The sequence below is a fragment of the Moschus berezovskii genome, chromosome 6 (assembly GCF_049115385.1).
Source record: "Moschus berezovskii isolate FMDL1 chromosome 6, NW_MosBer_1.0, whole genome shotgun sequence".
NCBI classification, from domain to species: domain Eukaryota; kingdom Metazoa; phylum Chordata; class Mammalia; order Artiodactyla; family Moschidae; genus Moschus; species Moschus berezovskii.
This window is the reverse complement of record NC_142465.1, coordinates 44,313,475-44,330,291: the sequence shown is the minus strand read 5'-3', so window position 1 is coordinate 44,330,291 and position 16,817 is coordinate 44,313,475. Positions and strand designations below refer to the sequence as shown.

Sequence of the window (16,817 nt, the reverse complement as noted above, 5' to 3'; positions counted from 1 at the left end):
ATTTTGCACTGCTTGCTGTACTGAATACCTAGTCTGAGATAAAAGATTCTAGGTATTTCTTTTGCTGAGGACAGTGGAGAGGTGATAAATAGTCAACATTTTATTGAGTGCCTGTTTGGCAAGCATTGGGCCTAATGTTTTTCTTGTATTTCTCAGTCGATCTTCATAGCAGTTCTCTATGGAGCATATATTATTGTGATTGTCTCAATTTCCAAGATGAGGAAATAGCATTTGAAAGGTCAAGGAGCTTATCCAAAGTCATATAACTTGCTGGTGGTAGAAGATTTGAAACCAAGATGGCTTGATTGTAGACCCTGTGGTCCTCACCACTTCAGTTTCCAATCCACTGGCTGGTACTCATGTCTATATTTAAATAATCTCCCTCCCATTATTTGCAACACTATTAGACAGCAGTTGAACAGCAGTTCTGCTCCTAACTTATTCTATATCTTGTTTAATGAACTTTGTAAAAATTTCATTCACTTTTGGTTGTGCTGGGTCTTTGATGTGTGCAAGCTTCCTCTAGTTCAGGTGGTGGGGTGGTGGGGCTACTCTTCATTGCGATACATGCACTTCTCACTGCAGTGGCTTCTCTAGTTGTGAAGCACAGGATTTAGGCGTAGAGACTTCAGTAGGTGTGGCTTGGGTGCTCTAGAGCATTTGCTCGGTAACTGTTTATTTTCCCCATGGCACAATGGAATCTTCCAGACCAGGATCAAACACTTGTTCCCTGCATTGGCAGGCAGATTCTTATCCACTGTAATAACAGGGAAGTCTTAATGAAATTTTTATGTTCACTCAAAATTATCCAAATTACTTTATTCTCCCTACACTTTTAGCAAACTTTTTGTACATAGTAAATCAAGTCTACAGAGTTTCAGGCAGTTCTTAATGATCTCCTTTAGCAAGATAGGTTATATGTGTGTTTGCACGTATGCGGCCACGCATTTGTTCTGACTGCATAGACAATGTTCAAAAAAGATAGATTTTTACCCTAAGGTTTTAACCTCTACTGAAAAATGTGTTTAAATTTGAAACCCATATATCTCATACTAGAAAGTATTATGAATTTGAACAGATATTTTGCTTCTTGGTGTGTGAAAAGAGAGTAACAATAATAAAAAGGAAGTCATTACTTTTCTTTTAATTTCATTGGTTCTCTGTCATTGTCAAGCAAGAAGGTAATCATTGTGCAGAGTAATCGGGCAACAGATATCTATGGAAAAAGAGCATTAGGCCACAATCCAGGCAAATAAATCAAATTAGACCTGAAGAAACAGAGCAGAAGACCAAGCAGGCACAGTGAGATGATGTGAGCTCTATAATGATGGTTCTAAACCAGGAACAATTTTTCTCCCCAGGGAAATTTGGTCATATTTGGTTAGGTCCATGAATCAAGGCAAATTGGAAGTGGTCAAACATGAGATGACAAGAGTGAACGTCGACATTCTAGGTATCAGTGAACTAAAATGGACTGGAATGGGTGAATTTAACTCAGATAACCATTATATCTACTACTGTGGGAAGGAATCCCTTAGAAGAAATGGAGTAGCCATCATGGTCAACAAAAGAGTCCGAAATGCAGTACTCGGATGCAATCTTAAAAACGACAGAATGATTTCTGTTCGTTTCCAAGGCAAACTATTCAATATTACAGTAATCCAAGTCTACGCCCCAACCAGTAACGCTGAAGAAGCCGAAGTTGAATGGTTCTATGAAGACCTACAAGACCTTTTAGAACTAACACCCAAAAAAGATGTCCTTTTCATTATAGGGGACTGGAATGCAAAAGTAGGAAGTCAAGAAACACCTGGAGTAACAGGCAAATTTGGCCTTGGAGCACGGAATGAAGCAGGGCAAAGGCTAATAAAGTTTTGCCAAGAGAATGCGCTGGTCATAGCAAACACCATCTTCCAACAACACAAGAGAAGACTCTACACATGAACATCACCAGATGGTCAACACCGAAATCAGATTGATTATATTCTTTGCAGCCAAAGATGGAGAAGCTCTACACAGTTAGCAAAAACAAGACCAGGAGCTGACTGTGGCTCAGATCATGAACTCCTTATTGCCAAATTCAGACTGAAATTGAAGAAAGTAGGGAAAACTACGAGACCATTCAGATATGAATCAAATCCTTTATGATTATACAATGGAAGTAAGAAATAGATTTAAGGGACTAGATCTGATAGATAGAGTGCCTGATGAACTCTGGACGGAGGTTCGTGACATTGTACAGGAGACAGGGACCAAGACCATCCCCATGGAAAAGAAATGCAAAAAAGCAAAATGGCTCTCTGAGGAGGCCTTACAAATAGCTGTGAAAAGAAGAGAGGCAAAAAGCAAAGGAGAAAAGGAAAGATATAAGCATCTGAATGCAGAGTTCCAGAGAATAGCAAGGAGAGAAGAAAGCCTTCCTCAGCGATCAATGCAAAGAAATAGAGGAAAACAACAGACTAGGAAAAACAAGACATCTCTTCAAGAAAATTAGAGATTCCAAGGGAACATTTCATGCAAAGATGGGCTCGATAAAGGACAGAAATGTTATGGACCTAACAGAAGCAGAAGATATTAAGAAGAGGTGGCAAGAGTACACAGAAGAACTGTACAAAAAATATCTTCACGATGAAGATAATCACGATGACGTGATCACTCACCTGGAAACATGTGAAGTCAAGTGGGCCTTAGAGAGCATCACTACGAACAAAGCTAGTGGAGGTGATGGAATTCCAATTGAGATATTTCAAATCCTGAAAGATGATGCTGTGAAAGTGCTACACTCAATATGCCAGCAAATTTGGAAAACTCAGCAGTGGCCACAGGACTGGAAAAGGTCAGTCTTCATTCCAATCCCAAAGAAAGGCAATGCCAAAGAATGCTCAAACTACCGCACAATTGCACTCATCTCACACGCTAGTAAAGTCATGCTCAAAATTCTCCAAGCCAGGTTTCAGCAATATGTGAACCGTAATCTTCCAGATGTTCAAGCAGGTTTTAGAAAAGGCAGAGGCACCAGAGATCAAATTGCCAACATCCACTGGATCATGGAGAAAGCAAGAGAGTTCCAGAAAAACATCTATTTCTGCTTCATTGACTATGACAAAGCCTTTGACTGTGTGGATCACAATAAACTGTGGAACATTCTGAAAGAGATGGGAATCCCAGACCACCTGACCTGCCTCTTGAGAAACCTGTATGCAGGTCAGGAAGCAACAGTTAGAACTGAACATGGAACAACAAACTGGTTCCAAATAGGAAAAGGAGTGTGTCAAGGTTGTATATTGTCACCCTGCTTATTTAATTTATATGCAGAGTACATCATGAGGAGTGCTGGGCTGGAAGAAGCACCAGCTGGAATAAAGATTGCAGGGAGAAATACCAATAACCTCAGATATGCAGATGACACCACCCTTATGGCAGAAAGTGAAGAGGAACTCAAAGGCCTCTTGATGAAGGTGAAAGAGGAGAGTGAAAAGTTTGGCTTGAAGCTCAACATTCAGAAAACAAAGATCATGGCATCTGGTCCCATCACTTCTTGGGAAATAGATTGGGAAACAGTGGAAACAGTGTCACACTTTATTTTGGGGGGCTCCAAAATCACTGCAGATGCTGATTGCAGCCATGAAAGTAAAAGACGCTTACTCCTTGGAAGGAAAGTTATGAGCAACCTAGATAGTATATTAAAAAGCAGAGACATTACTTTGCCAACCAAGGTCTGTCTAGTCAAGGCTATGGTTTTTCCCGTGGTCATGTATGGATGTGAGAGTTGGACTGTGAAGAAAGCTGATCGCCGAAGAACTGATGCTTTTGAACTGTGGTGTTGGAGAAGACTATTGAGAGTCCCTTGGACTGCAAGGACATCCAACCAGTCCATTCTAAAGGAGATGAATCCTGGGTGTTCATTGGAAGGACTGATGCTGAAGCTGAAACTCCAGTACTTTGGCCACCTCATGCAACGAGTTGACTCACTGGAAAAGAGTCTTATGCTGGGCGGGATTGGGGGTGCGAGGAGATGGGGACGACAGAGAATGAGATGGCTGGATGGCATCACCGACTCGATGGACATGAGTTTGAGTGTACTCCGGGAGTTGGTGATGGACAGGGAGGCCTGGCGTGCTGTGATTCATGGGGTCGCGGAGAGTCGGACACGACTGAGCGAGTGAACTGAACTGAACTGGGGACATTTTTGGTTGTCACAACTGAGGGGAGGTGGTATATTATTGGCACCTATCTAGCATGGGTTCTGCTAAATGTCCCATAATGATGAGGACAATCCAGAACAGAAAATTATCTCGACCAGACTGTCCGTCGGGTCAAAGTTGAGAAATGCTGTTCTCAAGGGAGATTTAAAAAAAAACAAAAGCACAATAAAAGGACTGAAAAGTCTTAAGCATGGTATGTTGGAAACAAGGAGAAGTCATCATATTTTGAACAGATGACAGTGCTGAAGACCAAAGAATTGTAAGATATATAAAGATAGATATAAATCATCTTTCAAAATAGATTGTATTTTGTGAATTTAAGACTGTGAAATTCTGGTGAATGGTGGCAGAAAGAAATATGTAAAAATTCCCCTGACATAATTCTATGACCTACAAACAACTCAAAGTGTCAGTTACCTCTGCCCAAATTGTTTCTCTACTAACATTAATTAATTGGAAAAGAGAATTCTATCATACCTCATCCTGTATGAATTTTCTCAAACTCCATTTCACTACCCTATAAAGCCTACTTATACCATGTTTTACATTTTGCCATTTCCCCCCAGTAAACATGGAGGTAGATAGGTTCCTATGCTTACTAGATGTATCTATACTTAGGTTGGCTTTTTGTATCATCACACTTCCAGGGTAGAGATCATGCCAACTAAAGTTATTCTCTAACAGAGAGTTCCACCGTCTAGTCTTTAGGAAGCATTTGTTGAAGATCATACTCAGTTCAGTTCATTGCTCAGTCGTGCCCAACTCTTTGCAACCTCTTGGACTGCAGCACGCCTGGCTTCCCTGTCCATCACCAACTCCCGGAACTTAATCTCATGTCCGTTGAGTCAGTGATGCCATCCAACCATCTCATCCTCTGTTGTCCCCTTCTCCTCCTGCCTTCAATGTTTCCCAGCATCAGGGACTTTTCTAATGAGTCATTTCTTCGCATCAGGTGGGCCAAAGTATTGGCGCTTCAGCTTCTGCATCAGTCCTTCCAATGAATATTCAGGACTGATCTCCTTTAGGATGGACTGGTTTGATCTCCTTGCAGTCCAAGAGACTCTCAAGAGTCTTCTCTAACACTGCAGTTCAAAAGCATCAATTCTTTGGTGCTCAGCTTTCTCATATCCATACATAACTACTGGAAAAACCATAGCTTTGACTAGATGGACCTTTGTTGGCAAAGTAATAAATAGAATTAAGCATATATGGCTGCAAGTCTTTATTCTTCAGAAATGCATTGGCTTGGGAAAATTTCCAAAAATTCATTCAATATTAAAGTCTCATTTGTTTTATGTAAAACTCCTTAACAATCACTAGAGTAATTATTCTGGTTCTTTATGCTTGCAAAATATAGTGTGTATACAGAAATATATAAAATAAAAGGGAAAATAAGCATAAACTTTCGGTGTCTTAGGAATTTTATTTTATAATTTCATGTTGTTGATTTTGATGTTTTATTTATTATATCACACTAGACATATACTATTTTGTCATTAGCTATCATATTCCCCCAAAATAGAACTTTTTTAAAAATCTAGATTTTAAAAACAGAACATTATCTAAAGATCTAGAATTCTTTTCTGTTTTTGCCCTTGACAAATTATATGACCTTCAACAAAGCAGTCACTCTGAGCCTCAGGCTTCTCATCTGTCATATGAGGAAGTTGGGCCACAGCAGAAATTTTGAAAAACAGCAACATAAGGCTTTTAGCAGCAGAATTCTTTTCCCAAAGAAAAGTTAAATTTAAATTAGAACTCAAATTAGTGTCCAAGGTGAAGTTAAAATTTCTCTGACTGAAGAAATTGTATGCATAATTTCTGAGCATCTGTTTGTGAGGATTTCACATTTGTAGGAGCCCAAAGACCTAAATGTAGGGTCTCTCACATCTTCTTATCCCAAAACACATCTTGTTCTGATCCCTTCTTTCTACCAAGCAATCCATGAAGGTTTTGGAACCCTAAGGCTAATGGAAATCAATTCAAAAACCATACAGATTAAGCAATGTTCCATGTTTTCTTTCAACTCTAAAATATGGGTGCTAAACCTAAGGCTTTCATGGTTTTGGCCATCATTTGTAATGCTTAGTAGACATTTCCTTCCTTGTGAATTTTAATTTAAAATGACCCAGTTGATCAAAATTGAACACTTCAGCCATCAGAATAGCCAAATTTAGGGACAGTCAATGTTCCATTGATCCTATAAGTACTGAGCAATATCTTAGTAGTTGTCCTAAATGATTTCCCTAATATATTTAAGTGTGTCTATTTGCTATGACAATACTCATTTTCATAGATCTTTTGTAAGTCCTATCTTATCAAGTTTTTTTTTTAACAGTCAAGCAAATTTAGAGCTGATACATTACTTAAAATAACACCAACTTGAATATGTTAATTATGCCATGTGTGAAAATGATTTTGTGATTAAGATAATGGCCTTACTTTTTTGGAGATTCAATTTAATGTTTTAAGAAATGAAGTATAGTATCAATAGTTATTTTTTAAGGGTTCAACACTAGATAGATGCATAACTTGATACATAGATAAAAGCAAATATGGCAAGAAATTTGTAATTGTTGAATCTAATTGGTTAGTATATGGGTGGCCATTGTACTATTCTACTTTCTTATGCTTGAGTGTTTAAATAGGTTAAAATTTAAATAAAAAAATAATAACATGTTGTATTTTTCCTGTTGTGAGAAAATATCCACTTTTACCTACTAAACTGTGAACCTAAATTCAAATATTTGATCCATGAAGTACTGCTTTGGTAGCAGTTTAACTTGGTGCAAATAGGTTAACTATCGAGCCTTCTTTGTTGTTGTTGTCTGGTCATTAAGTTGTGTCCGACTCTTTTGTGACTCCATGGACTGTAGCCCACGAGGGCTACATTCTCTGTACATGGGATTTCCCAGGCAAGAATACCAGAATAGGTTGCCATTTCCTTCTTCAGGGGATCTTCCCAACCCAGGGAATGAACCTGGGGTCTTCTGCTCAGCAGGCGGATTCTTTACCACTGAGCCACCTGGGAAGCCTTCTACCAGGAGCTTAAATTAAAATCTCAAATTCCTCATCCATAAAATAGATTAACTATATCTTCCTAAACATTATACAAAAAATAAGAAAATATATTTAAAGTAGCTAGTACATTGCCAAGCATCTAGCCTAGTATGTGTGTGTGTGCTCAGTCATGTCTGACTCTTTGTGACTCTATAGACTGTAGACCACTGGGCTGCTCTGTCCATGGCATTCTCCAGGCAAGGATACTGGAGTGGGTTGTCATTTCCTCCTCCAGGGGAACTTCCTGGCCTGGGGAATGAACCTGAGTTTCCTGCATCTCCCGCATTGGCAGGCAGATTCTTTACCACTAAGCCAAGCATCTAAAGAGCCTTTAATAAGTTAGATCAAATATTAATAGTTCACAGTGGCAACAGCAATGGCAGTAACAATAGCAGAAGTTGTACTAGCATTCTTAATAGTGGTATTAGTAGCAGCAGAAGTAATATCCTATTAACAGCAACAGTAGTAGCAGTTGTAATAACAGTACTGTTGTGTCCTCATCTCTAAAATAAAGAATAGTACCTCTCTCCCACAGTGGTGGTTGTGAATGAATTTGCACATGCAAAGTATTTGTATTAGCCTCTGGCACCTATAAAACCCTTACTGAATATTTGTTGTTGGGTTGATGATGGTGATGTTAAAGTTTGCAGTTGCATCTGATGAATTTGCTAGAGTTATCCCTTCTTTAACCCAACAAGTCAAAAGTAAAAAAGAAAAATATTTTTCATATATATAGCATGTTTCATACATATTTATTAATTTTCCTTATAGATTTCTAAAATATTCTCTTTAAAGGCTATGCTTTTGTCCAAACTTCTATATTTGTCTCTTCATTCTGAACTTCAATGGATCAAAAGAGATGTTTCTATAGAGACATTGTGAGTTCTAAGCTTTATTCCGACCTTGTATTATGGTTAATTGAATTTGTTAATACAGCTTAGTAATTCAGATTCATTTATACTACAGGAATGATTTTTTGAAGTTAGTTCATGGGAGAGGGGGAAGGAAGGAATGGGCATTTATATTTTGGAAGTCTTTTGACTTAAACTTGGAAAATTTCTCAGTGGTAAACCACAGATACACTTTGGAACATCCCTGAGCTGTGCTATCACAATTTCCAGTATGTGATTCAACCCTCCTCATATGAAGGGAAGCATTTTGTAATTCAGCCAAGCAGTGGTTTGTAGTGAAAATATAGAGAGCATTTGTATCTAATTTGCGGCTAGAATGTGCTGAGATCCATGATCTTTGCTTGCTTTGTAAGCGTTCTGTCAACCACTGAGAACCTCCACTTCTCCTGAGGTATGGAAAGTGCCAGCACCATTTATAAAAACTTCAGCAAAGCTTTTGAACATATACAACTCTATTGGAAGTGATATAGTATATTTTTTCTTTGCTTTCCTTTTGAGGTGTTTCAATGCCACACCTTCACCAAAAATAGACCAAATGAGAATAAATGTTAAAGTACCTTATTATTGCTTTATGTGAGTAGACCTATCATTAGCTACCTAAGTCCTAATGTTTAAAACAGGGCTGACATTTAAAATGAGTTTAGTATTAAACTTTTAGACTAGTTTAATTAAAAGTTTTTAAGGTGTTAATTCTGAAGATTCAGTAAGTATAACTTTAATATGATATTTTAAGACATAAAATAATTTGTGTTTTTCATTGCGTGTGAAAAGTATAAAAAAATATGACCACATTATTCCTGTCAGAATTAAGTAAGTGAATATAAAGAAGCAATATGCTTCCAACTGAGATTTGGGGAGGAAATTATAGCAATTTCATTAAAAGAAGATTATTAGGTATATAGCATTCAAGTATTTTACAAAGGGTAGTTATAATTCTACAATTTTTTAAAATTATTTTTGACCTCATTTTTTTATTATAAGGTTGAATTTTTAAAACAATTAATTTCTGAAGTGTTTTTTTTTTATTCCAATCTAATCACATAGCTCATTGAAATAACCAGAGTTTAACAACAGGATTATCTTTCATTAGATACATGAAGCAACCAAAGTAGTGAGTTCACATAATAAAAGCATATAATAGAGCTAAGTGCTTTTCACTTCATGCAAACATTATTTTCTCAAATATAGCTATTATCTTGTGTCATAATAGTGTTAAACTGTTTTATTTAATATCTTTTCATTACTGAATATTTAGTGTCAAAATTCAGTCTATTAAGGATATAAAAGTACATCAGTCTACTTTAGAAATACATAGTGATTGATTATTTTTATTTTACTATAGTTACATTATTTTTTCTTGCTAGAATTTTCTTGAAAAATATGTGTCAGTTAGCCTCTATGAAGGCTCAAGAAAAAATCTTCTATTATTATCTTTCCCATATACACAATTTTACTCTGTACTTACTTCAATTATTTTTTAAAAGAGTTATAAATAATAAAATAATATTTATTTACTTTCTCTCTTAGATGAATCCTACTTAGTAGGAATATGAGGAGTTGGTTATGAGGAATTGGCCAACTACAAAGTTAGGCAAGTACCCAAGACCATCTTCAGTTCTGAAACCAACTACAAGTTCCAAAGGTTGCCAAAACCACACTCAGCTTTGATTTTCTAGAATTCCCTGAAAGCTATTATGCTCATGATTACAATTTATTAGCTGAATGCTGCTGCTACTGTTTAGTCACTAAGCTGTGTCCGACTCTTTGCCATCCCATGGAATAACATGCAGATTAAAATCAGCCAAGGGAAGAAGTGCATGGAGTAGAGTCCAGAGGAGGAGTGGAGTGAAGTTGCTTAGTCGTGTCCGACTCTTTGCGACCCCATGGACTGTAGACTACCAGACTCCTCAGTCCATGGGATTTTTCCAGGCAAGAATACTGGAGTGGGTTGCCATTTTCTTCTCGAGGGGATCTTTCCGACCCAAGGATCAAACCCGGGTCTCCCTTATTGTAGGTAGACCCTTTACCGTCTGAGCTACCAGGAAAGTCCAGGAGACGTACCAAATATAGAGCTTCCATTGTTCTCTCCCCATGGAGTCAAGATGCGTTACTGTACAGTATCGCTTTGGTGTGTGGCAGTATGCAGAGTATTGCCAGCCATGGAGTCTTTCTTGAGCTTTGATGTCCAGAGACTTAGTTGGGGCTTAATCATATCGGCATTGATCGATTGCCCAAATATAATAGTTAATCTCAGTCTCTAGGTTGATGGTTAATACATGACTCAAAGCTTTTACTTGGAGAAGGAAATGGAAACCCATTCCATCTTGCCTGGAAAATCCCATGGACAGAGGAGCCTGGTAGGCTGCAGTCTGTGGGGTTGCTAAGAGTCGGACACCACTGAGCGACCTCACTTTCACTTTTCACTTTCAAGCATTGGAGAAGGAAATGGCAACCCACTCCAGTGATCTTGCCTGGAGAATCCCAGGGACGGGATAGCCTGATGGGCTGCTGTCTATAGGGTTGCACAGAGTCGGACATGACTGAAGCGACTTAGCAGCAGCAGCAGCAGCAAAGCCGCTACTAGAAGTCACAATATTCATCTTTTGGGCATGACCAGCCCCTACTCTAAAACTAAACAGTTACAGCTAATGGCCACCCTAAATCACATGATTAGAACTGTTTAGTATGACCCAAGGTAACCAGGCAAAGAAAGATACTAGAGATTACCTTCCAGAAGCTGAGAGAAAGGCAAACCTCTCTTTGTAAATTTGTGATTTGCATTACAAATTTTGAATCTGTAAAGGCTTATTTTTTTTTTTTGGTAGGCGTAATTCTTTACAACAGATATTGTCATTGCTGTCTAATTGTTAAGTTGTGTCTGACTCTTTAGACCCCATGTACTACAGCCTGCCAGCCTCCTCTGTCCACCAGATTTTCCAGGCAAGAATAATGGAATAGGTTGCCATTTCCTTCTCCAGGGGATCTTCCACACTCAGGAATTGAACCCACGTCTCCTGCAATACAGGCAAATTCTTTGCCAGTGTGCCACCAGGGAAGCCCCTACCACAGATACAGGTGGTTGTAAAACTTAGAGGTGTCCATTTTCTTATATGTCAACTGCATTCTTTTCTCTATAAATTTACATATCATTCCTAAAATGTTTATATTTACTCATGAAATTAGTTTACAAATAATTTGAAATATAATATTAATTGACAGTTGGTCTCATATATATGGACAGCAACAGTTGTTCTTAATTCAGCTAATTTATCTTATAATATGATCATTATCTTACCTGAAAAGTCACATGAAATTACTAAAAGAATTTATTAAAAACATTGTAGATAATTCTTTTAATTCATTTATGCAATATTTATTTGCTGAATTCCTCTTGTATGTCAAATATCACAATATGTAATTTGTATATAGTAATAAATGTCCTAAATTCTTTCTCAAAGAATTACAATCTAATAGAAGAAATTAAAAGCTAAACAATTAGAGCAGAAAGGAATAGTTACAATGAAAATATACAAGGGACAACTCCCTAACTGGGACTTTGGATTCCAGAGGAGAAAGGAGCAGCTAACAACTTGAAGCTAACCAAGTGATAGAAGTGGGAAATGAGAGAATCCAGGCAATGGAAACGATATGTAAACAAAGGTCTGCAGAAAAGGGAACACATAGTAAAGTGTAAGTTACTGGGGTGCAGGAAGTGGGAAAGGAAGTAGCAAGAATGTGAACTTCATCCTGACACCAAAATAAGTCTCATCATGTGTTTACAAAATGCTGCAATTGTGATGGACTGTATGAATTTGCTATCCTAACTCTGCTTGTAGCTAAAAAGTAAGTACATATTATCTCAAGATCTGATGTCAGAAGTCTTAATAAGCATGTTGACTTGTTCATTGAGATGATGTACTTTTGGTCTTATGTTCCTGGCACTGCTGTGCTGGTCCTAGAGATATAGGACATACAGCTGTACGTGAGAAACACAGGGATACAAAGCTGAATAAAATAGGAAAGGTTTTTCCTTCAGGGAAACCAACTTTAATCATATAATTGTATAAATATTTTACTGAAATGAGATATATAATTTCACATTAAGTAAATTGTGCTATGGCAAAACATAACAACAGAAAGTGGAAAGACTCCCTTAGAGAAATGACTTGAACTGATTCTGGTGGGGGAGGGTAAATGTTATTTTGGTGAAGGTGGGGAGAGGGTAGGATATAAGGGGACCAAATCCAGGAGAGGAAACACTTTGGAGAAGAAGTAATAAGAGATAACAAGATATATTAAGCCCTAAAAAGGGAATGTTCTGGAAAGCAGAGTGTAAGTGAAATGGTGGCACTTGGAGAGCTGGAATATTGGACAGAATATAGAGAATGGATCCAGGTTGACCATCACACAATTTACAGCTTTTATTCCAAGAAGGGGAATATTTTTAAAGGTTTTTGTTTGTTTTTGTAGAAAGGGATGATTTGATCATATTTGCATTTTTAAAAGGTCACCATCGGTGCCAAGTGGAGAAGAGAATTGATGGGACCATGGTGGAGGTCATGACCAAATAGGGTATAGCAGTTCAGTGACAGATATTAGTAGCTTGGACAAAGGCAGAAGAATGGTGATGAAGAGAAAGGGATAAATTCAATAATTCATATGATGGAATTGAAACTGAAGAAGAGAAAGGGTTGAGAGTTTTCTCAAAGTTTCTGGAAAATGTGCTGTCACAGATGACAAGAAAAGTTGAGTTTTGGGGGACGGAAGGTCAAATGCTATCAGAAATTATGCAAAATAAGTTTAAGAAGCAGGAACCAGCTTGAAATGGATCGAGGAGTAAGAGGTAAATAAATGGCAAAAGCTAAAAACAGAAAGTCAGGTTTTGACAATTAGGTATGGTCAGGATGCAGGCAATCATACAAGAATTAACAGCTTAACATAATTGTTTCTAGAGGAAACAAGAAAGTGCAGTGAGAGGTAAGATATGGGACTGGGAACAAACACCAACAAGATGGCAGGGAACTGGGAGAAGTAAAGGCCACTGAGAAATCCTTAATAAAAGTATGACCTATAGGACTTTTAAGAATAGAAATATGTATTGGATGATAATTGTTCTACTTTGTGGGATACAACCAATTCCCTGAATTTCAACTCTCCTGTAAACCTGCTTTCCTAGGGGACACTTTGTGTTAGTAGATTTCAAGGCAAAATAGAGAAAGGGCTGGGCCGAGGCTCCTTAGTATGGCAAAAAATAGATGGACAAGAGAACAGAGGGAAAGAAACCCCCTACCTTAGGAATGCACAGAAATCTTGAAATCTGGATTTTTACCCAATTTAGACCTCCAGGGGCAGGAAGATCTACAACTAACATGAAATTGTATTATCTCTAGCTGTGTTTTTACTAAAACTGGCTAACAGGAAGGAATAAGGTGTGTGGCCACTGACCAGATATTTATATGGAGATAGTAGTATTCTGTTACAATTAACTGAATCAATCTGTTCAGATTATACCTAAATTCTTAATTAATCTTATTAATCAAGCAAGGATTGCAACCCAAGTACTTTCTAAGACCAGCAGGAAATTTAATATGTAAAGGGCCCACTGGCAGAACCAATGGTGAAGCAGAGCATTCATTTTACATACAGCCATTAAATAATCAAAATTTAAAATTACCAAGTATGTCATATAAAAGAAACAATGCCTTCATGAAAAATTGACTTAACCATTAATTTTTCATCCTTTTATCTATCTGGATATCTATGATCACAATAGTAAATCGATATTTTTGATTCATGGGAAAACCAAATGTCTGTTTAAAAATTGAATTTTCTATATTTTTCTCTTAAGAGGATATTTGGAGATAATAAGCATGGACTGTTATGCTCTCCTACCAAACAAACAAAGTAACTATAGTTTGTTTCACTTTTATCTTTAATAAAATGTACAAATTAGGACTCATCTCATAGAACTGTCCACAGAAGAGAATGGAATGAGAAAAACTGTACAGAGGAGACTTTTGATAAATATTAGCTACTTTTAGAAATTGCATTGAAATGGTACCTTGTCATTCACAAGCAAAATTTTTTTAAGCCTCTTTCAAAAAATATATGTTAAACACTATTCTAAGCACTGGGCGTAGAGCAGTGAACGAGACCAAAAGCCTTCCCCACATGGAGCTTATATTTTGGCCCAAATGGAACATGTTAGTAGAATTGCCCATTTTAACATTTTCTACACACTTTCATTATCATTGTAAAATGAACTGTGACACATCTTGAAATTAATAATTCTTCATAGCCAAAGAGCATGTATGTATCCTTATTGATATTCAACATCAATATCAAGTTTCATCCTGTGGGTTTTCTCAAAAGGACCTCTGATTATAAGAATAATGGGATGCTAACGACATTAGAGCTAAAATGGACCTTAAGTAATGCACTCTATTTTTCGCTTCAGATACTGAAGCCCAGAGTTTAAGTAACATAAGAACACAGTCAGCACATCCAAAACAGATGCCTTTTAATGAAAATGGTTTCATTTTGTTAGGGGAAAATGTACCTCTCATATCCTAAATACCACATATTGGTGAAAAAGTTACTGATTTGAATGACTGCTGTTTTTGCCGACAGTTGGATTCCAATGGGGAGCTGCTCATCCGAAATGCCCAGCTGAAACACGCTGGGAGGTACACGTGCACTGCTCAGACAATTGTAGACAATTCTTCAGCCTCTGCTGACCTTGTTGTGCGAGGTAAGAGTTTCAACATTTTAGAATCATAAAACCAAAGCTATCTGACTTGCATAAATATGTATAATTTTCTGGTAACTCTGGTACGAATTCTTATATATTTAGAGTCTCGATTTTTGAGAACAGCTCTTCACCCATGCCTAAGACTGATTTATGCCAGACAAGTAGTAAACAAAACTGATTTTGTTTGTTTTACTAACTACATGTCTTCTAGAAACTTATACCACATACCTCCTACTAAATGTTTGTGCTTTTAAACCTAGTACTTACCAGAAGTTCTCAGTTTCTGCTAATACTTTTCGTGTTTGAGCAGCATGTTTCCTTTTTTAATCTTTTATGGAAAAAAAATATACTGATGATGTTTTCTATAACCTCAATTTTTTAAATTAATTTGTTTTAATTGGAGGCTAATTACTTTACAATATTGTAGTGGTTTTTGCCATACACTGACATGAATCAGCCATGGGTGTACATGTGTCCCCCATCCTGAACCCTCCTCCCACCTCCCTCCCCATCCCATCCCTCAGGGTCATCCCAGTGCACCAGCCCTGAGCACCCTGTCTCATGCATTGAACCTGGGCTGGTGATATGTTTCACATATGATAATATACATGTTTCAATGCTATTCTCTCTGATCATCCCACCCTTGCCTTCTCCCACAGAGTCCAAAAGACTGTTCTTTACATCTGTGTCTCTTTTGCTGTCTCGCATATAGGGTCATCGTTACCATTTTTCTAAATTCCATATATATGCATTAGTATACTGAATTGGTGTTTTTCTTCTGATTTACTTCACTCTGTATAATATATAACCTCAATTGTTAATACATTTGCCACTATCATCTTAGAATAAAAAATGATTTGTACAGGTATCATGTTTCTATTTGTTGCTGATTTTCAGACCTGTGCTTTTGTTTTTATAAATGATTGAGAATGTGCTTGGATATATGCTTATTGAAAATCCCACCACTTTGCTACTGATCTCTGCTGTATAGCTGTGAGGCCAGCTCGAAACATGCCTCACTTTATTTAAAATCATTCATCTGCTCTTCACTCACTGTCTAAAGAATGAAAACCATTCCTTTTAGCTAAGCACCTGAGAAGTTCCATACTGTGTGGTGACCTCGGCCTGTTTAGCTTTAATCTCTCACCATTGCTGCTGACCAACTAGTCCACAGAAATATCCTAAGATTTTTACCTCTGTTCCTTGGTTCACAACATTCCTTCCACATCCTGTTTTCATTGCTTTTTGCCCAAGTCTTATCCATCCTTCAAGGTGTCTTTGCGACCCCATGGACTATACAGTCCATGAAATTCTCCAGGCCAGAATACTGGAATGGGTGGCCTTTCCCTTCTCCAGGGGATCTTCCCAACCCAGGGATTGAACCCAGGTCTCCCACATTGCAGGCAGATTCTTTACCAGCTGAACCACAAGGGAAGCCCTCCATCCTTCAAAGACTGGCTCAAAAGTACAAAACTCATGTCATTTTTTTGATGTTCCAAATATAGCCCTCTTTTCTAAACTCTATAACAATAACTATTTTCCCTAATGAGTTTTATAGCAATTTGTGCATATGAGTTATCTCCTCTACTAAGCTGTGAAATTCACATATGCATTTTTATTATTAATAATATTTAGTGAGCTGAAGAATTATATTTTATAGCTTCATAGTTCTCTTTTTCCCTCTGTCTCAATGGCATGTTAAAATTTTTATTTTTTCACACCTTACGTACTAAAATATTTATTGACCATTTTTATTGTACTTTTCATCAGTTTTTGCATAATCAGATAAATTGTTAGTAAGTGAGACGGTACACATGGTTTGTATTATTACCCATACTAAATCCACATCAAAAATATAATCTCACTCGATCTCATACATATCCCGCATTT

The 16,817-nt window shown here is 37.3% G+C and overlaps 1 protein-coding gene across 6 annotated transcripts in view; it reads left to right on the top strand.

Annotated features, from left to right (window-relative positions):
* The window catches only part of CNTN1 (contactin 1), a 427,927-nt gene that overhangs the window by 295,239 nt on the left and 115,871 nt on the right, over positions 1 to 16,817 (top strand). For all 6 annotated transcript variants that reach the window (XM_055394045.2, XM_055394044.2, XM_088836972.1 and 3 more), the window contains one exon: positions 14,807 to 14,927. In XM_055394045.2, coding sequence (XP_055250020.2) covers positions 14,807 to 14,927 — 121 coding nt within the window. The remainder of the gene's footprint in view (positions 1 to 14,806; positions 14,928 to 16,817) is intronic.